Source organism: Pan troglodytes, chromosome 3 (genome assembly GCF_028858775.2).
Source record: "Pan troglodytes isolate AG18354 chromosome 3, NHGRI_mPanTro3-v2.0_pri, whole genome shotgun sequence".
NCBI lineage: Eukaryota > Metazoa > Chordata > Mammalia > Primates > Hominidae > Pan > Pan troglodytes.
In genome coordinates, this window is record NC_072401.2 from 104,058,874 (window position 1) to 104,083,900 (window position 25,027).

The 25,027-nt window shown below is 41.4% G+C and overlaps 1 protein-coding gene and 1 long non-coding RNA gene across 8 annotated transcripts in view; one reads left to right on the forward strand and one right to left on the reverse strand.

Moving 5' to 3' along the window:
• The window catches only part of NFKB1 (nuclear factor kappa B subunit 1), a 115,269-nt gene extending 94,516 nt beyond the window's left edge, over positions 1-20,753 (forward strand). For all 7 annotated transcript variants that reach the window (XM_001168718.6, XM_009448072.5, XM_016951926.4 and 4 more), the window contains 10 exons: positions 979-1,120; positions 4,352-4,466; positions 9,946-10,147; positions 10,600-10,769; positions 11,099-11,201; positions 14,022-14,146; positions 15,502-15,568; positions 15,897-16,069; positions 16,891-17,047; positions 19,884-20,753. In XM_001168718.6, the coding sequence (XP_001168718.1) occupies positions 979-1,120; positions 4,352-4,466; positions 9,946-10,147; positions 10,600-10,769; positions 11,099-11,201; positions 14,022-14,146; positions 15,502-15,568; positions 15,897-16,069; positions 16,891-17,047; positions 19,884-20,044 (1,415 nt within the window). In that variant the 3' untranslated portion in view covers positions 20,045-20,753. The remainder of the gene's footprint in view (positions 1-978; positions 1,121-4,351; positions 4,467-9,945; positions 10,148-10,599; positions 10,770-11,098; positions 11,202-14,021; positions 14,147-15,501; positions 15,569-15,896; positions 16,070-16,890; positions 17,048-19,883) is intronic.
• Positions 8,611-24,689, reverse strand: LOC107974357 (uncharacterized). Its single transcript, XR_001717063.4, has 3 exons — positions 24,607-24,689; positions 22,579-22,637; positions 8,611-8,702 (listed from the first exon to the last, which is right to left on the reverse strand). It is a non-coding gene; the product is annotated as an uncharacterized LOC107974357 (long non-coding RNA).
• Positions 24,690-25,027: the final 338 nt, after the last annotated feature.

Sequence of the window (25,027 nt, forward strand, 5' to 3'; positions counted from 1 at the left end):
ACAGAAATTTATATGTACATTCTCCAGTCATAATCATGCAGTTTTAGGGTATTGTGAGAGATAATCAGCTTCTTTTCTGGCACAGATAAATAGAGAAGTATTTCCACAAGCTTAATAGTCACCCTGTCTAGATTCTGGCTTAACCGTCATACTGAAATAGAACTTTGCCTTAAAATAGGAACTTTTCTTTTTATCTTGTGCCCTCTTTGAAGAAGTAGGATTAGGAGAAAATGTACTTTTGCGTTTACTGTGAACCAATACTTATTAGCATATGTGTCATGATTCTAGGTCATCCTAGATCGTACTAAGAAGACGTCTATAAAAGCAAAGGTAGTAAATATTTAGAGTTGGTGGCCACATGTGGTGTCTATCACATATGCTTTTTTTTTACACCCCTTTAAAAATGTATAAGCCATGATTAGCTAGGGAGCTCTATGAAAAGCAGGCCATAAACAGGTTTTGGCCCAGAGGTCACAAATGCCATTCCCTGACCTTAATGGAACAAACTTTACAAAAACGTGAGTGGCTCATTGAACGTCTCTGTTTATGGCAGAGACGTGTGTTTTTTCACACATTGCCTAACAAGCTAATTGTTAGAGATTCCAATGAAGGATTATTTCACCAAGATATTGGTGATTTAAAATCACGGTAAAATCTAACATTGTTTGGAGATTTTTTTGCCTTAAAATAACAGATAATGGTCGTTCCCTTAAAATAACACATTTCTAAACTTTTTTCCTCTAACAAATCATACACAGATTCTTTAAGATCAATCTCTAACTATATTTGTCAGTGACCCAGTGTCCAATTCTGCTTTTTCTAGTCAACACAATCCAAAAGCATTGAAAGAACATTTTCAACTAAAATGATATGTCAAGGTGTCAGAACACTGATGCTGGTCAGTTTGTCCTTAAGCATGCCATACCCATAAAACAAAAGTAGGAACACTCAACTATGATTGTGGTCATTGCCTTACAGATAACCTCTTTCTAGAGAAGGCTATGCAGCTTGCAAAGAGGCATGCCAATGCCCTTTTCGACTACGCGGTGACAGGAGACGTGAAGATGCTGCTGGCCGTCCAGCGCCATCTCACTGCTGTGCAGGATGAGAATGGGGACAGGTAAGTCAGAACTTTTGCATGATAGGTTGTCCTGGGTAGGGAAGAAGAAGAGCATCGTATAATGCATACTGACTAGAGATAAAAATAATTGTTCAAATATATTGAGTCCTCTAACTGGAATGATGAAGAAAAATAATGTGTGAATAAGGTTAAGTAGCACAATTTGCTGCTCCATCCTGCTGCTGTCATCTGTTGGAATCTGTAGTAGCTGGAGGACTCATCTAAGAGTGAATCTCTCTGGGCAAGAAAACTAAGATGTGTGTAGGTAATGGTACTTTTTGAAAAGCCTTGCTTTGTTTATTGAAGTAATATTTGGAGAATTGTTAAGAGTCCTACCAAATCCCTGAAGCATTGTTATCCCAGCTGCATATTTATGACAGTGTACTCAAGAAAAAGCCCAATAAAGGCAGCAACAACAACAGAAAGATTAAGAGGGACTGGTCATTCTTTCCCGGTTACTGGTTTCTTTTCTGCTCCCTCTTCTGATGGTCATCAGTCTATGACTGTTTCAGACTTTTGTGACTGCTCCAGCCCATATGTGGGAGTCGAACATTCCAAACACCATGCCTTCCATTCTTGCTATTACTGAGATTGTATTTGCAAACCACCTGGCTTCTTTCTAAAACAGTTCTCTTAGTCCTTTCATTGAGACTTCTAAAATGATCTCGAAAGCCTATAAAAATAACAAGAGACAGCAGCCTTCACATTCAAGTCAAGTGCCTTATCTAAAACCTTCCTAAAATAGCATCAACATAGAGAAATCCTTTTCTGTGGAAGAGCTCTTGAGTGCTGTGTTTTAGACTTCAGTTTAAAAATTAAACCAAGCACTTTAGGAAAGTAACAACCTCAGGGTTTCAAGCAGAGACACCTTTGTTCTCATTCCTTGCAACGTAACCAAGGATGTGGTATAACCACTGGCCTTGTTATACAGTATGAGAGGAACCAGTACAACCTTCTTGGTATAAAGCCATGAACAGCAGAATGCTTTTTCAGGGTTAAATAATCCAGTTAGCATTCAGTAGCATACAACCACAAGAAAAAGCAGTTAACCAAGACAGTACAGCAGTGTTTCAAGTGGCATTTCCAGGGACCTGTTAAATTGATAAGTCTAAGAAGATGAGCACATACAGGTTAGAAAGGAAGTGCTGATATCTGAAGGGAGGATTGTTGGAAGGAATACAAGGCGAGGCACATGCAAGTTCCCTCCTAAGACCCAAGCACACTCACACAAGCCAGCTCTCAGAGAGGCCACAGATTTGGGACTTGGAGAGACCAGAGGATCCTCATAAGAGCATAGGTATAGGGCAGCTTTTGGCCATCACAGCCCAAGTCTCTTGTTTTAATTCAGCTCGTCATATCTGGCTAATAGTTTAAATCCTGTGGCCATTAGTCATCATAGAAAATATAATAAAGAAAAATATATAAAACTTCTGCTATTGGGGAAATTCCCATAAGGGTGTGAGGATTTGAGGGGGAGGGGGAATGTACTTCTGCTATGAAATGCTGAGCAGCACATGGAAATTTTCGAGCAGTTTTAGAAGTATGACCTTTTTCTTGGTGTATGTGCATCATGTCTATGTCAGAGTTTAGGCCCTTTTCAGAAGTCTTCTTCCAGTATCACATTTCAAGAAGCAATAGTGAAACCCTGAGATCATCCGTTTTAAAATATTTCTCAAGTAGCAAAATCACAATTTAGTTTTTTAGGCTCTTCTGTGCCGGAGTTAATCCCAAGTACGATATACTTGCTATTGCTAAGGAAGAGGCTTGAGTAAAGTGGCACCTGATAGCTTATTTTAGAGAAGATCCAGCCTGTACCTCGTGTCCCAGATGTAGTGCTGCTGCGAGATGCTTTAGTGTGCTCTGCACCTCAATCTGTCCATGCTCTGGAGTGGTCATCTTCTTAGACATTCATCTGAATGTCTTTAGAACAGTGCACATGTATCCCCTATGCAGGATTGCTTAAGGGATTAAGAGATGGCTTTGGAGTAAGACAGGCCTGGGCTTGAATCCCAGCTTCACCACGTATTGGCCTTGACTGAGTTATATGATGCCTGCAAGTCTCAGTTTCATTAGCTGAAAAGTGAAGATAATATTACCTAACTCATAGGATTATTGTTATAGTAAAAAGACAATATGTATCAAATGCTTAGCATAGTCTGGTAAATCAAAGCTCCCAACAAATAGTAGCCACTGGTAAAATGATTGTTATTGTTATTGTTTTGAATTTTAATAGTATGTTTTTTAATAATTAAAAGAATTACGCTCCTGTGAGTGACTTTGACACCACCAGTATGTTCAGCCTCATTAGCGTAAGCTCTTAAGTTCCTTCTATCATTCTTATTTTTGTGCCTCTACTGCATGCTAGGGCTGTAAGGCTGACTCAGACAGAACCTGCCCCAGAGATGACAGGACAGAGAACGAGAAAAATGTGTAGAAAACTGCAATTGCATAACCAAGCAGTAAATTTGAGAGGGACAACTTGCTCCGCCTAGGAGGTTAGGACAGTATTCTCTGAGGATGTCAGGTTTGAACTGGAATATAAAGGATGGAGTAGGCATTGTTCAGGCAGAAGAAAGGAGCAAAAACATTCCAGGCAGAGGGAATATTTGCTGGAATGTTTGCAGGAGTGGTGGGAAATACAATCACTTTGTTTCTTCACAAGTTTACTGCAAGAATTTTCTTCCAGTAGTTAAAAGCTTCACTCCATTCTCCCCTCTTGGGATCTGGAAAGATCTTTAAAAAACCACCACACTGTATTTTGGAGGAGGGCAGCAGGGCTAGGTGAGGTAACTAAGTTTTTCTGAACAATTCTTAGTGCCAGGCATTCATTTTACATAGAATCTGTGTGTCAGGAAAAGTCAGGGGGAAAGGTAGAGAAGAAAACCGCCCAAAGCCATGGTATAGAGGCAGAATTGGGATTTAAGCTTAGGTCTTTCTGGGCTGGAAGCCTCAGTGTGTTTATACATCAAGGGGTCAGACCTGAATGCTCCCAGAGGCCAGGAAGGTACCACAAATAACATAGCAGCCTTGGGTAGGCAGTTGGGAGGGACCAGTCCTCTGGAGACAGCATCCCACCTCAGATTCAATGCATTTTATAGATTCAAAACATTTTAGGGCCAAATAAAACTAGGTATGAGAGCAGATTCCATTCTTGAGTCTAATCACATCTTGGGAATCTTTTCTTTTTCATTAACATTTTAGTTAATTATTGCCACTGTGTTTTCATTCCAGTGTCTTACACTTAGCAATCATCCACCTTCATTCTCAACTTGTGAGGGATCTACTAGAAGTCACATCTGGTTTGATTTCTGATGACATTATCAACATGAGAAATGATCTGTACCAGGTAAGCAGAAATCTCAAGAAAACAACTGAAGAAAAATCTGTAGTTTACTTTTTCTTCTGTTATGTTTGGGTGCATGTTATTTTTAGTAATGTTAACAGTAGAAAAAACAAAAACAAACCTTTGTAGGTAATATCTAAAATCACATTAGTTGAGAATGTTACTTTATGATGTAGGATCCTTTGATCTGTGGGTATAACAGCCATCAAGCCACAATGAAATTCAGCATCCCGCTGGGGGAAGGCAAACTTTAAACTTTAGAAATCAAACAGTTTTTTCATTTAAGAGGGAGAAACTAAAGTAAAAATGTCACATCTGTCAAGAAAAATAAAGTTAAAAAAAGTTTGAAAAGCCAGTAATTTATAATAATTTTGAAGTCTACTGAAACATACCTTGACAACATCCAGATTAAATGTATATCAAATGAAGCATTCTGAAATCACCACACAGAAAGGTTAAAAGTTTGCTTGAGGAGGAAAAGGTGTCTTTCAAAAGCGGAAAGACAGCTCCAAGTGAGGAAAAGTAGGAACACCAGAGTTTTGCCCAAATCAGGTTTTCTTAGGAATTAATTAGGTGGGCTGAAAATACAAGTTGCGGAACTGTTTTTTCCAGAGGTCTCCCAATACTGCAAAGGCAGAGTTAGCTGGAGACACAGCGAGGCCCTTTGATGGGCATATGCAGAATTCAGGGAGAGGCAAGGAGCCTGGGAGCCACTTCGGCAGAAGCAGAGCTTGGACGTTGGTGATGGGAGCCCAGTGACCCCAGCCAGCCTCTCTGGCTGAGCGACTGCACTGGCATGAAGCCAAGATGGGGTTCGGCTCCTGAGGTTTCCTCCTTCCTGCCCCTGATTGCTTTTCCCACCTCACTGTCTTTCCCCTACTCCCACCAGTCTGCTGTATGGGGCTCCTGCCCTTGCCCACTTCTTATCTTTCCATTTGTCTCCTTCCCTTCATCGACCCGAAGCATCTTCCTCATCCTCCTTGGAGAGATGGTTTGCTGGTTCACGTGTATCTCTCACTCCAAAACTATGGCCAAAATCCTGTGTAATTATTTACTTAGTAAAGATATTTGTTCCTGCTCTCTCAGTTTTTATAGCAGTGATGTGAATCATTTCTATTTCCTCACTTTAAAGGAAAATGCTTTTATTATTTTAAAGAAAATTAATTAAAACTTCATTTTCTTTAAAGGAAATTTAAATATCTATTTTCTTATTTTTATTTCCATTCTTTAAAATGTGCTTTAGGCTGGGTGCGGTGGCTCACACCTATAATCCCAGCACTTTGGGAGGCCGAGGCAGGCGGATCATGAGATCAGGAGATCGAGATCATCCTGGCTAACATGGTGAAACCCCGTCTCTACTAAAAATACAAAAAAAAAAAAAAATTAGCCAGGCATGGTGGCAGGCGCCTTGTAGTCCCAGCTACTCAGGAGGCTGAGGCAGGAGAATGGTGTGAACCCAGAGGCTGAGCTTGCAATGAGGCGAGATCGCACCACTGCGCTCCAGCCTGGGTGACAGAGTGATGCTCTGTCTCAAAAAAAAAAAAAAAAAGTGTGCTTTAAAGTGCATTTAAAGCAAAACTACTAAAACGTTTACATGTGGCTCTTAATAGTTTTTACCTGTGACTAGGTAAAAATTAATAGGTTTCCTGATAGGGGAAAATGACCATTTTTCATTCAATGTAAGTCACCATTAGGCTTCTTCACTGGCTCTTGTGCTTCATGTCAAAGGAAAAGTAAAGTTAGTGACTCTTCACTGCCTGTTAATATAAAATAACTAGTATGAAGTGTGATTGTAGATTTACACTTAAAGGATGTCTTCTTGAAACTTTCATACCGTTTTTGGGGTCATTGGTATCCGTAAGGTCATTTTGCCTGTAAAGCTTGATTCTCGCAGACTTTTGGCTGATTGTTCCTTGTAGTCATCACAAATCTATGAATAAAACTAGGAATGGGACATTGTAGCTTGTCAGTCCTATTTTCAAACCCTGCTTAACAGTCATATTCAAGGAATTACTTATTTTATGTTTATAAATAGGATCTGCAAAGGACACAGCACAACAGGATTAGTAGCTGTGATTTTTTTTTGGAGACGGAGTCTCACTCTGTCACCCAGACTGGAATGCAGTGGCGCGATCTCGGCTCACTGCAACCTCCACCTCCCAGGTTCAAGCGATTCTTCTGCCTCAGCCTCCTGAGTAGCTGGGATTACAGGTGTGCACCACCACACCCAGCTAATTTTTGTATTTTTAGTAGAGACGGGGTTTCACCATGTTGGTCTGGCTGGTCTTGAACTCCTGATCTCGTAATCTGCCAGCCTCGGCCTCCCAAAGTGCTGGGATTACAGGCATGAGCCACTGCGTCTGGCCAGTAGCTGTGATTTTTTTTTATATCCTAAACTCTTTACTGTATCATTTGGTTACATATGTTGAGACTCTCCAGTGTGTTAGAGACAAAAACCCTGAAACCACCACCATTGATACTTCTATCCCTTCTGATTTGGGGACTCTCAGAAGACTATATGTCCATTTTTCCCCCACCTTATCACCAGTCTCATTAATGGGCAGTGATTCTGGCTTCCCTAGTATGCCTTCTAGGTGTCAAACACACATCCAGTGGCAACTTTGATTTGAGAATTAGAAACTGCTAAGATTTGAACTCATGATTATCTGTTGTAAAGGTTCTCTAGTAACTATTCTTAATGGAAAATGATACAGTTCTCTAAATAATTTGGATTATTTGACAGTTAAGCATTCTTCCCAAATACCTTTCACTAATCTAAGTACATTTCTGTGACCATCTGTCATGATCAAATTCCTCTCCCCACCCACCCTCTAGAAACACACTCAAAATAGTCCAAGTGCACCGAGTTAGGATTTTTTATGAAAATATTCTCTTTAAGCCTTTTTCTCCTCTCATTCTCCTTCCCCCAACATAGACAACCACTCTATCGTGTTTGGTATGGATTGTTTTATTTGTGTATGTTCCCATAAAACATTATTGGAGGGTTTTATGTATTTTTATGTTTTTAATTATTATACATATCATGTATATTCATAGTTTTAAAAATGGTACAGAAGAATCTACATTGGAAAGTCAAAGTTGCCCACCCTGACAATGCCCAGGTCTGCTAGCACAAATGTCACTGTTGTGTTTATAGGTAGTTTTTCAAGTACTGAATACAAATGTACGTATACTTGAAATACATAGGTATTTTCATATACTCTCACATACAATCCACATTATATTAAATGTACTTCTCTTGCCTTGCATTAACCTTTAAAATTTTTTTAATTTAATTTAATTATAGATTCAAAGGAGGTTACAAAAACATACTAGGAAGTCCTAGTATTTACTGCAAGGAAACCAGAGGTCTCTTCACCCAGTTTCCCCCAATGGTAACATCCTGCATAACCTCAGAACAGTGTCAAAACCTGGAAATAGACGTTGATACAATCCACAGATCTTAATCAGATTTCACCAGTTTTACACACACTTGTGTGTATCTGTATAGTTCTTTGTGCATATATTTTTTAAATGCCTAAGTGGCATTGTGCTACATGTTACTGTATGTCTGCCTTCACTGCTTATCCACACAGTTCTACATATAGCTAGTTTGTTGTTTCAGCTCCTGAAGAGAATCTAGTATGGGTCTTTCACCTATAACATCCTTGTTTCCTAGTAGTAGACATTTAACCAACTTCTAACTTCCTACCTCAGTAGATAATACTGCAGTGACTGTCCTCACTTATGTCCTCTTGTGGATTTGTGTCAGAATTTCACCCAGATACATCTGCAAGAGTTGGGTTGCTGGGACATTTGTATATTTGGCTTTCCAGAATGTCTGTGTAAGTCCCCATGCCCACAGCCATAGCATGAAGGTATAATTGTTTAAGATATAATCCTTGGATTTAAGATCTAGAAGGTTTATATCATGGAAAACCATTGATTGGACTGTGGAAGAAAATATTAAAAAAAAAACCTCTCTGACTCATAAGATATTTTTTAATTAAATTCAAGCTACAGATAATTTATAATTCCTGAATGGTATACTATCTTATAATTTCAGATCCTTTTTTCACAATCTCATTCTCTTTCCTTTTCCCATCTCCCCAAATAGCATTTCAGAAAACACAGATTAGTAAACACAGTTTCCATTGACTTATTTTTGAGAAGAAGGCTCTTGGCAACAATATCTAAAGTTTTGAGGACATCACTTCATTTCAGGCCAGGTTGATAGTCCTAGAAAATGAAAGAAATAAGGGCGAGTAATAATTTGGCAAAAAAAAAAAAGGGTCTTGTATAGTAAATAATCACTGTAGTTGAGATTTAGACTACCCTCCCATCATTCATCCTGCCAGTTATCATGTGCTGTGGTCACCTACACAGCTAGGAGGTTGGTGGCTCACCTGCTGCTGTAGCCAGTAACTGCTCAATGAAAAGGGAATTTAGGCAAATTGTCACAAGACTGGCTGGATGTCATAGTTAGGCTCCTGTGAAATAAACTGATTTGTGTAAAGATACATTGCTGTTCTCTGTCAGTGAACTCAGTTATTTGAAAGATACGTTTGTGATTGTATTTGTCTTACTCATTTTTGAAAACACACAGTTTGCAAAACATCTTATTTGCATTCACCAAAGTAATACCTTGTGGGCAGGATAGTCAAATGGACTATTTAAGTACCTATTAGGTATCAGCAGCTCACCTTTTTTATTCATCTGAGCCCCCTTGGTGAGATACTTGTATTATCCTGGTTATGTTATTTAGAATCTTATAATACCTTTTATGAAATGGGTGTAGGAAAGCTATATTGACTGGTCTCAGGAGCCAGTCCATGGGAAAGTATTATTTAATTTAGTAAATTTAGTTTCCATGTCAGCATAGAATCATGGCACTTTTGTTAATTGGTTTCTATTGAGTACTTTATTTAAATTTCTTCAGTGAAAACATAGCCTTAATTTGATTTGTTAATATAAAATTATCAGCTGGAGGTAACTCCTACCAGATATTTAAGAAAACTAAATTTGCTACTAGGTGTGCTCAAAATCAACAATCAGTGGGTTGTAGTGAGAAACAAGAAGCTATTAAGACTTGTAAATATGAAAATAACCCACCACAGAAAAAATTGTAAGTATATGAAGTGATGGATTTGTAACTTAGCCTGATTTAATCATTTTATGTTGTAAACTTAGATTAAAACATCACATTGTACCTCATAAATATATACAATTACTATTTGTCAAATTTAAGATAAGAATTTTAAAACATGAATTATTGAATGGCTAAGTGTTAGTATAGTATATGTACTTCATTAGCATATAGTATGGAACAGGATAACTTGGGTGCCAAGGTCAGAAGTTAATCTGGGAATGAGAAATATTCCTTCAGTATGGCCCCACCTATTGCAGTAACAGCTACCAAGCTGTGAGTTGTAAGTAAGTATTCACTGCTGACCAGTGAATCTCCTGCCCTTTCACTTTCCAGACACCCTTGCACTTGGCAGTGATCACTAAGCAGGAAGATGTGGTGGAGGATTTGCTGAGGGCTGGGGCCGACCTGAGCCTTCTGGACCGCTTGGGTAACTCTGTTTTGCACCTAGCTGCCAAAGAAGGACATGATAAAGTTCTCAGTATCTTACTCAAGCACAAAAAGGCAGCACTACTTCTTGACCACCCCAACGGGGACGGTAAGAGACAATCACACATCATTGGTGTAACTTTCTCCACCTTCTAAATATCTACTAGGTATTTGATAAACGTGTGTTATTTGATTTGCACCCAAAAGTGCTTTCCTTAGTCACCTGGAGTTCATCATCTCTTTTGGGCATTTCTGTTGCTCACCAAAGCTAATTTTTTTAAAGATGATTTGGAATAGTTAGTAGGAGGAGAAAGCAGAGGCCTGAGTAAAGATTCATCTTGAAGTACACAAAGCGTCGTTTATTCAGAGAATGTTTATTTATGTTCATGTCTCCTGAGAACATAATAGGAGACTGTGGGTCTTCAAAGCAGAACAATAGACTTATAGTATCTTTACTGTCCCTCCCCATGATTCAGGTTTTGCCATTTCCTTCAGCTTCACAAGGGCCATCTTGTGAGTTAGCCATCCCATCCTGTGACTGTCCCTTTGCTTGGACTCTAGGTCTGAATGCCATTCATCTAGCCATGATGAGCAATAGCCTGCCATGTTTGCTGCTGCTGGTGGCCGCTGGGGCCGACGTCAATGCTCAGGAGCAGAAGTCCGGGCGCACAGCACTGCACCTGGCTGTGGAGCACGACAACATCTCATTGGCAGGCTGCCTGCTCCTGGAGGTGAAGGGCACACTTATTTGCTTTTGCATTAAATTTCTGAGGGAGATTTAAGGAAATCTTTTCAAAGAATGAAGTCAGTAGCTGCTGTTCTCCCTTACAATCAGCTCTATTTGTTTAACATTTATGGAGGGCTTCAGAGTACCACCTTTAGACATTCCCCCAACCCCCTTGCTTGGCATCTCTAACTGGGGATTTCTTCAATGACAGAGCCAGCCCAAAGTAGCGATTGGGCTAGTAATAGGACCCAAGGAGCCATGCACACTGGGAGGTGGGGACAAAAGGGCAAGAGAACCTTCCACTAACGCTTTCTTGTGTGGGCTGGATTGTAGGGTGATGCCCATGTGGACAGTACTACCTACGATGGAACCACACCCCTGCATATAGCAGCTGGGAGAGGGTCCACCAGGCTGGCAGCTCTTCTCAAAGCAGCAGGTAAGATGGTGATCTGGCGGTCATTAATGAAAAATGTTACCAGGAATGCAAACCCAACTTCAATAGAGCAGTCATGTTGCCTTCTTTAAGCCACAGACCTACTACTGAAAAACAAGGGTAAATAAAAATTATATGGCAAATCACATTTTATCTGCCATAAGGCACTGTTTGGACTAGTAATCTTGGGCTTTACCCTGATAGTCATTTTAGTTTTTACTTTCTGATTGATCTGTTTGTTTGGGGTTTGATTGTTTAGATTGCCTCCCATGACAAAGGGTCTTTTCAAAGTAGAGTTTGATTCCTTATAGAATTCTGAGTGGTATTAGTCTCAGATCATATCAGAAGGCCCCAGAAGAAAAAGATTATTGGTATAAGAAATCATTTAAAGACTTCATTTTGAAAGAAATATCTCTTAGAAATTGAAGTGTAGGAAAAAGAAAATGGGCCATGTATTAAGACCCATTATGTGGAAGGCACTAAAAATGGCTAGCACTTATTGACCTTTCTGTGTACCAGGCACTGTGATATGCACTTTATGTGCACAGTCTCATTTAATGCCCAATTACAACTTGTGACAAATACCATTATTCCCCATCTTAGAGTCAAGGAAACAGACTAGAGAGACTACCAGATCCCACTTCAGGGTTCCAGTAAGTGACAGAGCTATGAATCACACTTTGGCAGTGTGAACTTCAAGACTTTATTCTCTGTACTATGTTTCTCTCTCCTATTTTGCTTATAGGTTTGCAGATGTTATTCCATTTAATTCTCTAGTCCTGTGAAGTATAGAAAATTATCCATGCTGATCTTTGAATCTCCAGTGCCTTGCATATTTAGAACCTCAAAATATGTGTAATGAAATTGGCATCTGAAGCCTGCCCTGACATATCTGATATACTTTAGAGGCTTTTTTTTTTTTTAACTTAAAAGGTAAATGCTTCATAAATTCAAGAAAACAAAGCAAAAGACATAGGAACTTTTTCTTTGGGACACCATATTTTTCTTTTCTCTTTTGTTAAATAGAACTTTTTCTTGAACAAGAAACTCTGATTGCAGTGGGTATTAATAGTTTTAGAAGACACTGATTAATTAAATGCCTTCCAACAAGAAGCTGTAACCAGCCAGACGTGATGGCTCACACCTGTAATCCCAGCACTTTCAGAGGCTGAGGTGGGAGGATCACTTGCACTAGGAGTGTGAGACCAACCAGGTTAACATTGTAAGACCTCATCTCCATTAAAAAATTTAAAAAGTAGCCAGGCATGGTGGCATGCGCCTATAGTCCCAGCTAGTTTGGAGGCCGAGGTAGAAGTATCGCTTGAGCCTGGGAGTTCAAGGGTGCAGTGAGCTACAGTTTCACCATTGCACTCCAGCCTGAGCTATAGAATAAGACCCTGTCTCAAAAAAAAAAAAAAAAAGATAAAGAAAAAGAAGGAAACTATAACCCTTTTTAAAATGCTTTATATTGAATTCTCAGAATCCCATGAAAGGAAAAGCAAGTAACAGTTTCTCTGATATATAAATGAAGAAACTCAGATGAAAAACCAAGTCCTAATCTTAATGTCATGGAAAAGGTCAGTTAAGTCCGAGTGTGGTGGCTCACACCTGTAATCCCAGCACTTTGGGAGGCCAGGGTGGGTGGATCACCTGAGACTGGCAGTTTGAGACTCACCTGGCCAACATGACGAAACCCCATCTCTACTAAAAATACAAAAATTAGCTGGGCGTGGTGGCATGCATCTGTAATCCCAGCTACTCAGAAGGCTGAGGAAGGAGAATAACTTGAGCCCTGGAGGCTGAGGTTGCAGTGAGCTGAGACTGCGCCATTGCACTCCAGCCTGGGCAACAGAGCAAGACTCCATCTCAAAAAAAAAAAAAAAGCGTCAGTTAAGGGATAGCTCATCCCTCCACACTTTGGTCCTGTAAATTGTTCATCTTAATTTCTCCATGGATTACATTTATTGCCTCATAGATCAGGCCAGAACTGGGAGAATAAAATCAAGAAACAGCATGAAGATCCTTCTTTGTTTCCCATTAAGTACTCCTCTATTATTGATATTGACCCATCTGATGTTCTCCCAGCAAGATAAAAACAAGTTCCTCCCTCAAAAATGGCATCATTAGACATCAAGCTAAACACTCATAAAAATCATCTAAGCCTCTGAGAAGTAACTCTAGCTCTAGTCTTTGAGTTACTTTGGTGTTTTGTTTATTTGTTTGTTGTTTTTGTTTTTGCTGGATGCTAAAGAGCAGACTACATTTCCCAAAATATTTCAATAATTATACTTCCTAGCAGGTTTGTTTATTTAAAGATCAGAACCCTGGCATTGCTGTACCCAGCAATGAAACTGGCCATGCTGTCACTAGACATCAAGCATCTTTGCTCTTTTGAGTGTCCAAGAAAAGGGGCTGAGAAATACACATTGTCATGCATAAATTTGAACAGTTAGGACCCTAATCCTGAGGGTGCACCCCAGTGGCTGTAATCATGCTGTCCATCAGCCCTAAGATTAAAGATGCACTATTCAGTTGAGAAATATCCTGTAGAGTTAAATGTGAAAGAGTATTTGAAGTCTTTTTTTTTTCAATAGTATCTTTGGCTATTTCAGGTGTCATAAGACACTTTAACAATCAAAGTAAATTACAATTTTAAAATAATTTCTCTGGATATTCCAGTAGAAATGTTTTATGATTTAAAAATTATCCAGGAGATTGCCTCAAGCTGCTACATTGCTTTGCCTTTGGGAATCTGACCTTTGCAGGCAGTTGGAAGTTGACAAGATCTGGGTTTACCTAATGCTGTGTAATCTAACTTCGCAGGAGCAGATCCCCTGGTGGAGAACTTTGAGCCTCTCTATGACCTGGATGACTCTTGGGAAAATGCAGGAGAGGATGAAGGAGTTGTGCCTGGAACCACGCCTCTAGATATGGCCACCAGCTGGCAGGTGAGTGCCGCTCCATCTGTCTGATGGCTGCCCCTGAGGGAGTCAGAGGTTCAGGAATGTAAGAACAGATGGTCTTCCTGGTGCTTTATTCCCCAAAGAACATGCCTTTTATTTTTAAGAAAGTCTGTTTGTCAGAGACCATTTTTATCTTGAAAAACCCTATCCATGAAAGATCTAGGTCAGCTGAGTTCTAAGTACGAAAGTGTATGCCTAATCAGATCAGAGTTGAGATGTGAGAAAAGGTTAGAAGAAAAACACAAAATTCACATAAAAGTTACCCATTCCAAATTCACACCATAATTGTTACCATCTCAATTTCTGAAGCTAGGATAAATGTTACTGTTTGCTTAGGACTTAGGTAAGTGATTTCAGGATGTAAAAATAAACTAAGAATTCTTCTTAGAATTTCAATAAATATAAACAGAGTAAATAGATTTAAAGCCTTCCTCAAAACTCCACAGGGCTGAGATCTGAAGGTATAAAGCAGTTACTAGGTCATTTGGCCCCAGGAAGAAAAGCCAGAGGGAGGAGGTGGGCAGCATGCAAGATCTCCAACATGACAAGATCAGTTCTTCTAGAGGCGAGAGCTGCTCCACTTCTAAAACTGCTCATGTGCCTCCCACAGCCTGTATGTGTCCAGCTCACTGACGTTGGCAGAGACTCCATGGTTCTCCCTTTATGTTAGCACCTCATTTCCCCAGAAGGCCTTGCCACAGAACACAAAAAGATGATGCACTCAGTGACCCCACGCTCTCCTTACCCAGGTCAGCCAGCAACAGAGTGACTGCAGAGAACACCACAAATGCCTTGGCAGCTACAGAATAATTTTTCTTTTAGCCTAAGACAATTCTGGACCCTCAGTTAAAATGTCAGTATTGCCAGAGGGTTAACACCAAGCCTTGTGAACATCTAGACATCTCAATTTGAGCAAGTTTATACAATTCATTCTCATAAGCTTGTTACTATGGAAGAAGGGAGACAGCTTCACAGCTCTGAGTAAGCTCTTCACTAGCCTTAGGTCTCTGAGCAGGAGATGATTGACATGGTGGCCTGGACTGCCTGTTCCTTCCAAAAGGCTATAGCTCTGACTCTCTGCAGTTTGGTTGGGTATTCTGACCCAGCTCAGAGAGTTTGTGCAAAGCACTATTTCCCAGTACCAGAGCCCCTACAGCTGTTCTTCCCCCAAAGGGTACCATATTCTTGGAGGGTGGTCCTGATTCCTCTTGCCATTCCTCCATCATTAGGGTACCAGGCCCTCCTAAGGAGGACATGCTGAGTTGTTTATTATAAAGAAACAGACTGCCCTAGTGGTCCCTTCGATGTATAACGATTTCTGGTGTTTTTCTTTCCAACAGGTATTTGACATATTAAATGGGAAACCATATGAGCCAGAGTTTACATCTGATGATTTACTAGCACAAGGTGGGTTGTGATAAAACCAGATTCTCTTAACCATTATTATCTCCACACTGTCATTTAAAGGGAGGAACCAGCATTATCCAGGGTCTACTGTTAAAAGTACATTTCTTATTTCAGAACCAAAAGATGCTGGAGGTAGATAAGGAGAATATCCAGTTTTAATCTACTGTAAATATATACTGCCTTCTACTCAGCTGGGCTTTGACCTTCAAGTAGAGTAGCTTGGTTGGTTCCACTGGGCGTTGGACGGCAAGCCAGGCAGCAATGATCAGTCCCTCCAGAGTGTCTATGGCATGTTAGAACAAGTGTGTTCCTTCTTCATTTCCTTCAGGAGACATGAAACAGCTGGCTGAAGATGTGAAGCTGCAGCTGTATAAGTTACTAGAAATTCCTGATCCAGACAAAAACTGGGCTACTCTGGCGCAGAAATTAGGTCTGGGGATACTTAATAATGCCTTCCGGCTGAGTCCTGCTCCTTCCAAAACACTTATGGACAACTATGAGGTAACACCTTACCTTACAGATTTAGCAATTTTCATTTGACTTTACTCTGTAACATCTCTGGCCAGGGCATAATCTCCGTCCCTTTTCCTTAACTCTGAAGAAGAAAACCAGTCATTGCCCAAGGCCTGGGAGGGTGACCCAGGCCAAGTTGGCAGCCCATCTTCCTGAGAATGCTGTTTTCAGATACCTTCAGATTTTCCCCGTTTTCAAATACCTGGAGACTTCCTGTGAAAATGCTACGTAGAGGGTCAGGATTTTCACAGAACTTTAACGGCCCTGAGCAAACAATCGACTGTAATCAACGTGTAGCTTCCTGTCCCCAAGAACACACCTTACCCCATGGCAGGGCATTGAGTCATGTTCTGTGAGGTGACTCCTAGTGGAGCCATTACCCGGGGATTTTTTTTTTTTTTTCATTTCTAAAAATAAAATGTAGAAAAGCATGGGGTGAAGTTTTCTGTTGAAAATTTCATGGTTAGCTTTTGTTTCTGCATGGATTTCAGAGCTTCAGCTTACAGAGGGAGACTGTGTAGACGTCACTGTAGGCAGAGTTTCACTGCCTCAGCGCTTCTCTCGCTGTCTCTCTCTCTGCTTACTACAAACCACTTCTCTGTGATTTCCTGAGTGGTCTTTGAGCCGAAACAGGAAACTTGATTCGAAGACTGTATTTTCTTAGTCGCTCTTCTCTGCCCTTTCCATTTCCTCCTGGCTCCTGAGTGGAGGAGGCAGCATGGAAGAGGGAAGGGTGGGCTGTCCGTGCTTACAGCCTGCACTGGGACTCGAACACAAGAACATGCTCCTGCTTCCTTTCTTTCTCACAGGTCTCTGGGGGTACAGTCAGAGAGCTGGTGGAGGCCCTGAGACAAATGGGCTACACCGAAGCAATTGAAGTGATCCAGGCAGCCTCCAGCCCAGTGAAGACCACCTCTCAGGCCCACTCGCTGCCTCTCTCGCCTGCCTCCACAAGGCAGCAAATAGGTAAAAAAAAAAAAAAAAAGACAAAAGGCAGTGGAGATATTTTCCAGCTCCCCCAGGCTGGTGTCTTCAGCTCTTTTTGGATATGGTGTGGCAGTTTTCTTTCTCGTTTTCTGGATACACTTCCCTGTGTGTCTCTCTACCCCCTGGGCTCACCCTCTGCCTCTCTTGATAGTACCATTCAGATGAGGGGGTCGTACCCTTGGAAAATCACATTGACACATGAACTACTTAGTAAACACTAAATAATACAATAAATACTAAAAACAACATGATGTGGGTGATTAAATTTAAGACATGAGAGAAATAATATTTACCTTAAAGAGAGAACCATCTCCTTCTTCCTTTGCCTCCTCTCTCAAGCTTATGACACTGACCTTGTCCCCCACCATATATGGGACTACGTGTCATGCCACCAAAAGTCTCGCAACCATGTGAAATGGACTCTCAACCCAGCCCAGTAATCCTATATTTCCTACAATTTTATTCTCCCACTCTGTAAATGACGATTCCATGCTTTCTATTTCTAAACCCCCAACACTCCTTCCCTCCCCTTACTCATGCAACACCCTTGCTTCACACTCTGTTGAAAACAGAAGAAACCAGAACCCTCTCACCTTTGCACCAAGTGCCAGCCCACCTGTGCCTGTGCCCACATTGGCAGCCTTCCATCCGGACTTGGTGGGTTAAATTTCTTTGCCCAGCTGAGGAGCCACCTCTCCCCTGAGTCTAACCCCCTCGCCTTTACTAGGTTGTTGTTCCTGTTAATTCTTACCTCTCTCTCCTGTACTAGCCGTTCCTCCTCCCCACTCTCCGACTAGGTCACCTAGCAAGCATTTCATGATTTCCTCATCTTTAAAAACAAAACACACCGAAACAATCACCCTCTTGATCCCACATCCCATTTAGCTACAGTCCAAGTGCTCTATTCCCATACATAGCAGAGCTCCTCCAAAGAATTTCTTAGAGTTGTTCTTTCCAGCTTGCCACCTTCCACCCTCTGCTTGGCCTCCTGCAGTTGGGATCGCATCCCCACCACTCCACCAGGCCTGCTGTCCTCACAGTGACCGGTCACCTCCTTTTCACCTTGACCACTTGCAGAGTGTGTCATGGTTGACGCCTACCTTCAACTTCAGACCGTCTCCATTCCTGGCTCCTCCACAGCACACTCCCCTGGCTGGCTCTTCTACACTCACCTTTTAAAGTCACAGCCCTCCAGGGTCAGTCCTAAACCCTCCCTGCTTGGTACCTCACCCAAGCCCAATACTGGCTACATCTGTCAGAAGCACTGCCATCTTCCAGGAGATTAAGACAAAACCCAAGAATTCCTCAGGAGTCCTTTCTGCCACTAATCACTTCATATGCGACCCATCGAGTGTCATCCTGTCTGCAACCACTGCCCTAGTCCAGCCTGCCATCATTTCCTGCCTAGATTCTTGCACGGCTCCTACTCAGTCCGCTTGTTTCCTTCCTGTCCACCTCCCTTCAGTCCATTCTCTGCCCAACAGATGGTATGATTCTTCTAAAAAATCAGTGACATTGTATTACTTCTGGGTTATGCCCTTCAGTTCATTCAGTCATTCATTCAGCAAATCCTGATCCAGCATACACTGTGTGCCTAGCAATGTTCGAGGTTTTAAAGATAAAACTGTGTCCCTGCTTTACTCGTTTGCTTTCTTAAACATTGCTGTGGAAGCTCTTCCTCCACACTGCGCCTCCATTCCCAAGTGTTTTCTCTGCTCCCCTGGCTCACTAGTCTGACCAACCTTTTGACTGTTTCTTCCCATTCCCTGGAAAGCTCTTAATTGGCTGGCTCTTTCTTGCCACTCAGTTTCAGCACCCATCTCACCCTGCCAGGGGGCCTTCCCAGGGGAGCAAGGGCAGACGTCATTGTCTGCACTTGAGAAAGGAATAATGTATCAGCCGGAAAACAACCCAGATCTCCTGAGTCACAGCCCAGTGCTCCTTCTGCACAGATATTAAGAAAGAAAAAAAGCAAATACTTAACATTTTTTTAAAAAGTAAATACCTAAGCATTAAGCCCTTAATTTGTAGTTATTTTTAGGATATCGCATAGTTTGTAACCCATAATAGACACCAAATAAAGATTGGTTGATTAAACAAATCAGTCAATACCAAGATGATAGTCATGCCACTGGCATTAAAGTCTTAATATTCTAATATTGGAATTTGATACATAAGAAGATAGCATTTTGATTAGTGTATGTTAGACTTCTGTTTCCTTCCTCACTGTATAGGAAATAATTTGTCTTGGTCATATCCCTAAGGACACTTATAAACAAAGGGAATTCAACCTGGTTTTCCAGTATAGACTCATTTTCACCAAAATCATTTTACTTTTATTGCTACCAAAAATGTTTTCAAGGCAATGTATGCTGTAATAGCATATGAGGCCCAGAGAGAGATCTCATTTTTAGTTCTTGCTTCTGTCACCAATTTATTTTGCTGAGGTTCAGCAGTTTCCCCAGCTATGAAATAGATAATACAGTGGTTGGAAAACTACACTTGATTTCTAAGGGAAAAAAAGGTCCACTGTGAGTCAAGAGAATTCAGAAAGGATTCTCATAAACACAAGACTAGATTGCAGGAAGATGTGAAAGCATTTGGCTAATTCTGACATTTGGCTAATAACATCCTCACAGTATGTCCCAAGTATCTTCTGCCCTTCCCACCACGGTGAGCAGTCGTGACAGTGAGGGTGGCATAGGTGGGATGTGTGGCTGGCAGAAGCCAGTGGGCAAGAGTTGTCCACAGAATAGTCCATGAGCTTTTTAGAGCCCGGCCATTCCCCCAGTGAATTTGTGCTTTCTCCCCTCAGACGAGCTCCGAGACAGTGACAGTGTCTGCGACAGCGGCGTGGAGACATCCTTCCGCAAACTCAGCTTTACCGAGTCTCTGACCAGTGGTGCCTCACTGCTAACTCTCAACAAAATGCCCCATGATTATGGGCAGGAAGGACCTCTAGAAGGCAAAATTTAGCCTGCTGACAATTTCCCACACCGTGTAAACCAAAGCCCTAAAATTCCACTGCGTTGTCCACAAGACAGAAGCTGAAGTGCATCCAAAGGTGCTCAGAGAGCCGGCCCGCCTGAATCATTCTCGATTTAACTCGAGACCTTTTCAACTTGGCTTCCTTTCTTGGTTCATAAATGAATTTTAGTTTGGTTCACTTACAGATAGTATCTAGCAATCACAACACTGGCTGAGCAGATGCATCTGGGGATGAGGTTGCTTACTAAGCTTTGCCAGCTGCTGCTGGATCACAGCTGCTTTCTGTTGTCATTGCTGTTGTCCCTCTGCTACGTTCCTATTGTCATTAAAGGTATCACGGTTGCCACCTGGCATTCCTTCTGACCACAGCATCATTTTGCATTCAAATTAAGGGTTAAGAAAAGAGATATTTTAAAATGAGAGTCACTTGACATGCCATTTTTAAAAAAAGGCATATTGCTTTTTCTAATGTGGTTATTTCTCTGATTTGCAAAAAAAAAAAAAAAAAAAAAGTACTTGTCAATATTTAAACATGGTTACAATCATTGCTGAAAATGGTATTTTCCCCCTTTTCTGCATTTTGCTATTGTAAATATGTTTTTTAGATCAAATACTTTAAAGGAAAAAATGTTGGATTTATAAATGCTATTTTTTATTTTACTTTTATAATAAAAGGAAAAGCAAATTGATGACCTCACCTTGTTTGATCTGTGCAAATACTTTTCTAAGATGCTTCCTTATAATCATGGGATCATTCCGTATAGCCTGGTTATCACATTCACATTGCCTATTAGAGTCAATTTTTTAATCTAGAAATGAACAAATAATTATCAAAAGGAAAGTGTTTTAACCTAAGATGAAAGCTTTGGATTTGTCTAATCCTTACCCAGCTCATCTTATTTAGATTGTGCCACCTCACTTTCCTCCATCTCATGCAATGCTACACCTCTTCAATGTCTTCTCCACACCTCTGTGATAAAGTATTAAGATTTCCATATACCAGAGGGCCCTGGACTAGGAGCCTTCCAGCATGAAGCTTTGCTGAACAACAGGTGCTGGAGAGGATGTGGAGAAATAGGAACACTTTTACACTGTTGGTGGGACTGTAAACTAGTTCAACCATTGTGGAAGTCAGTGTGGCGATTCCTCAAAGATCTAGAACTGGAAATACCATTTGACCCAGCCATCCCATTACTGGGTATATACCCAAAGGACTATAAATCATGCTGCTATAAAGACACATGCACACGTATGTTTATTGCGGCATTATTCACAATAGCAAAGACTTGGAACCAAGCCAAATGTCCAACAATGATAGACTGGATTAAGAAAATGTGGCACATATACACCATGGAATACTATGCAGCCATAAAAAATGATGAGTTCATGTCCTTTAGGGACATGGATGAAATTGGAAATCATCATTCTCAGTAAACTATCTCAAGAACAAAAAACCAAACACTGCATATTCTCACTCATAGGTGGGAATTGAACAATGAGATCACATGGACACAGGAAGGGGAATATCACACTCTGGGGACTGTTGTGGGGTGGGGGGGAGAGGGGAGGGGGGAGGGATAGCATCGGGAGATATACCTAATGCTAGATGACGAGTTGGTGGGTGCAGCACACCAGCATGGCACATGTATACGTATGTAACTAACCTGCACAATGTGCACATGTACCCTAAAACTTAAAGTATAATTTAAAAAAAAAGTTGGGAATATGGAAGAGGAAAAAAAATCAGTTTTTGAGCGAGGTACTATTGTCGACATTGTGATGCACAACCAGGATTCCCCTTTGACAAAGGACTAGTCTGCTGGTGGTGCACTCTAGCTGTCAGCTTTCTCATGGAATGCTGCCGGGAGCCGTGTCTTCCTAGGCCACATCCATTTCCACAATGGCACCCATGCAACATTGATCAATGTGGACATATGAATAAGCCTGTCCAACCGGGGACAACACTGAAGGGTTGTTGAAGCTTCAGGGTTCCCATTAGAGAGGCTGAGGCTGCACTGCACTCAACTTCTCCCTCTGCCCATCCTGCTTACTCTCTCACCCTTCCATAGCTGTTGAGCTTGAAGGCACTCCAGAAAAACATTTAACATAAATTTCCAACTCAGAGTCAGTCTCCCCGAGAACCTTGCCTGCACAAGGTGCTTGGAACCATGCAGAACAATTTTGCGCAACACATTGAGCCATTAATCTTGAAAAACAACCCAACTTATAAAGAAGGAAATTGAGGCTTAAAGTAGACCATAGCTAAGCTGCTTCTGAGTTTACACCCAGCTCTGTCTAGCTCCAGAGCTCATGATGGGATATTATCCTGATGAGAAGGCAGATAAAAATCATTTGAGTCCAGAAGTAGGCTCCAAAATATATAGGAATTTAGCATATGATACAGTAAAATTTCAAATCAATGAGAAAAAGATGATTACTCAATGTATTAGTCTGATAAATGCTGATAAAGACATACCCGAGACTGGGTAATTTATAAAGAAAAAGAGGTTCAATAGACTCACAATTCGACGTGTTTGGGGAGGTCTCACAATCACGGCGGAAGGTGAAAGACACATCTTACCTGGCATCAGGCAAAAAGAAAATGAGAGACAAGCGAAAGGGGTTTCCCCTTACAAAACCATCAGATCTCATAAGACTTACTACTACAAGAACAGTATGGAGGAAACTGCCCTCATGATTCAATTATCTCCCACCAGGTCCCTCCCACAACACGTGGGAATTGTGGAAGCTATAATTCAAGATGAGATTTGAGTGGGGACACAGCCAAACCATATCACTCAATCAACAGAGGTCCCAACTGGCTAATCACTTGAAAACAATCCATCTGAACACCTGCCTCCCTCCTTTCATCAAAATAATTTCCAAATATATCAAAAATTAAGCCATAAAAATATTAGAAGTACTAGACGTCATTGATTGATAAATAATCTTGATATAGGGAAGGCTTTTCTAAGCAAAACTTTTCACTGGTATAAAAGCAGTTTAGGTTCTTCATTTTACAGCATTTCCCAAATAAATAGAATCTCAAGGAGAATCCTACTTATGTTTTCTATTACATTGCCATTTCTCCACCCCTACCCAGCCCCTACCCAGCCCCACTGTAAAGTGAAAAAATATAGCTCTGATTTTCCTTAATTCTTAATTTTCCAACAAGCAGCCCGAGCCTCCACACCTCTGCGGGTTCCTTTCTGTGGCAGATCATTGTTTTCCAGCTGGCCACTACAAAGCCTCCTGTCCTACAACATGAGGCTGACACCCCTCCCACTGAGGGGAGGGGCCTGGGTTCCTTCTCTGAGAATCTAAGCAAAAGTGACAAGGACGGAGGAGATGCTAAGTGACTTCCAAGGTTAAGTCATAAAATGGAATACAACTTCTGCCCCCATCGTGCTGTGCCCTCTCTCTTAGAAGCTGGTCATTGTGTTCTGAGGGAGCCAAGTGGCCACATGGAGGAACCAAGTGCAGGTGTTCAGTCCACAGACTTACTGAGGCCCTGGCTGATGCCAGCATCAACCTAGAGATGTGTAAGGGAGTGAAGCTTTCAGAAGATTCCAGCCCTCAGCCATTGAGTCACCCCATCTAGCCCTCAAACTGCCTCAGCTGATGCCATCATCAACCAAGAGATGTGTAAGGGAGTGAAGCTTTCAGAAGATTCCAGCCCTCAGCCATTGAGTCACCCCATCTAGCCCTCAAACTGCCTCAGCTGATGCCACCATCAACCAAGAGATGTGTAAGGGAGTGAAGCTTTCAGAAGATTCCAGCCCTCAGCCATTGAGTCACCCCATCTAGCCCTCAAACTGCCTCAGCTGATGCCACCATCAACCAAGAGATGTGTAAGGGAGTGAAGCTTTCAGAAGATTCCAGCCCTCAGCCATTGAGTCACCCCATCTAGCCCTCAAACTGCCTCAGCTGATGCTGCCCAGAATAGAGACAAGCTGTTCTGCAGAGCCCTGCCCACATTGCAGATTCGTGAGCAAATTAAATAATGGTTGAGGTTTTAAGCCTTAAGTGTGGAGTGGATTGTCACCATGCTCCAGGCTTCCAACTTGACAGCTCACCTACCAGAAGTTCACTTGAAGTGAAGCTGACTTGAGGAGGAGGAACAACTAAGCAACTCATGCCAAGATAGAAAAATCACATTCCCCTTCTTTCATAAGAAGCCCCATTTCTCTTCTGTCCCCAAAACTTACTCTTCCTCCCAGATCTCAGTGCTGGCCTGAACCTCTGTGTGGTGCTGCAACAGCAAGGCCACCAGTGCTGTCTGGGTCTCTGTGAAAGTATCTTTCATATTGTACCAGCAGATGGAGATAAACCAAAAGGAATGCAGGAGATCAGGTGGAAAGCTATAATGGGCCTGAAATAAACCTTCCCAGAAAGCTTGTGTCACAGCAGGAGGCCATTTTAAAATAGCTTCCTCAGAACTTCAGTCATTTTTGAGGTTTCTATACTCTGCAGGCATAACCCAGACTTTTTCAGGATCAGCGGTCTTTCTTTTCAGCAGAACGAAGCCCTGCTGCTGCTCATTTACCTACCTGCGTCTTCTGAAGTAGCTGAATGTGGCACAGACGTTCCTGGTCACCACTATGGAATGCAACTGCACAAACTGGACTTTGTACATTTTAACAGGAAAAAAGGAGGAGGGGAAAGATCCAGCCAGCATGGAGCATTTATTACATGCCAGCCCTTTTGGATTAATAATTTCTAATGATAATTCTCAAGACACCCCTATTAGGTATATATTTAACCCCAGTTTATAAAAAGGAAATGAATGATCTGAAGTTATTAAATAACTCGCCCCAGATTCAAATGCCGGCCCATCTGATTCCAAAGACTATTCTTTAGTGAGGTTTGCAGTCCTTTGACAAAAACATGCTTTATTTAAAAGAGAAAGAAAAATGCATACAGTCCTGTACAAAGATGATGGAGTCGTCATGTACCCAACCAAAATGCAAA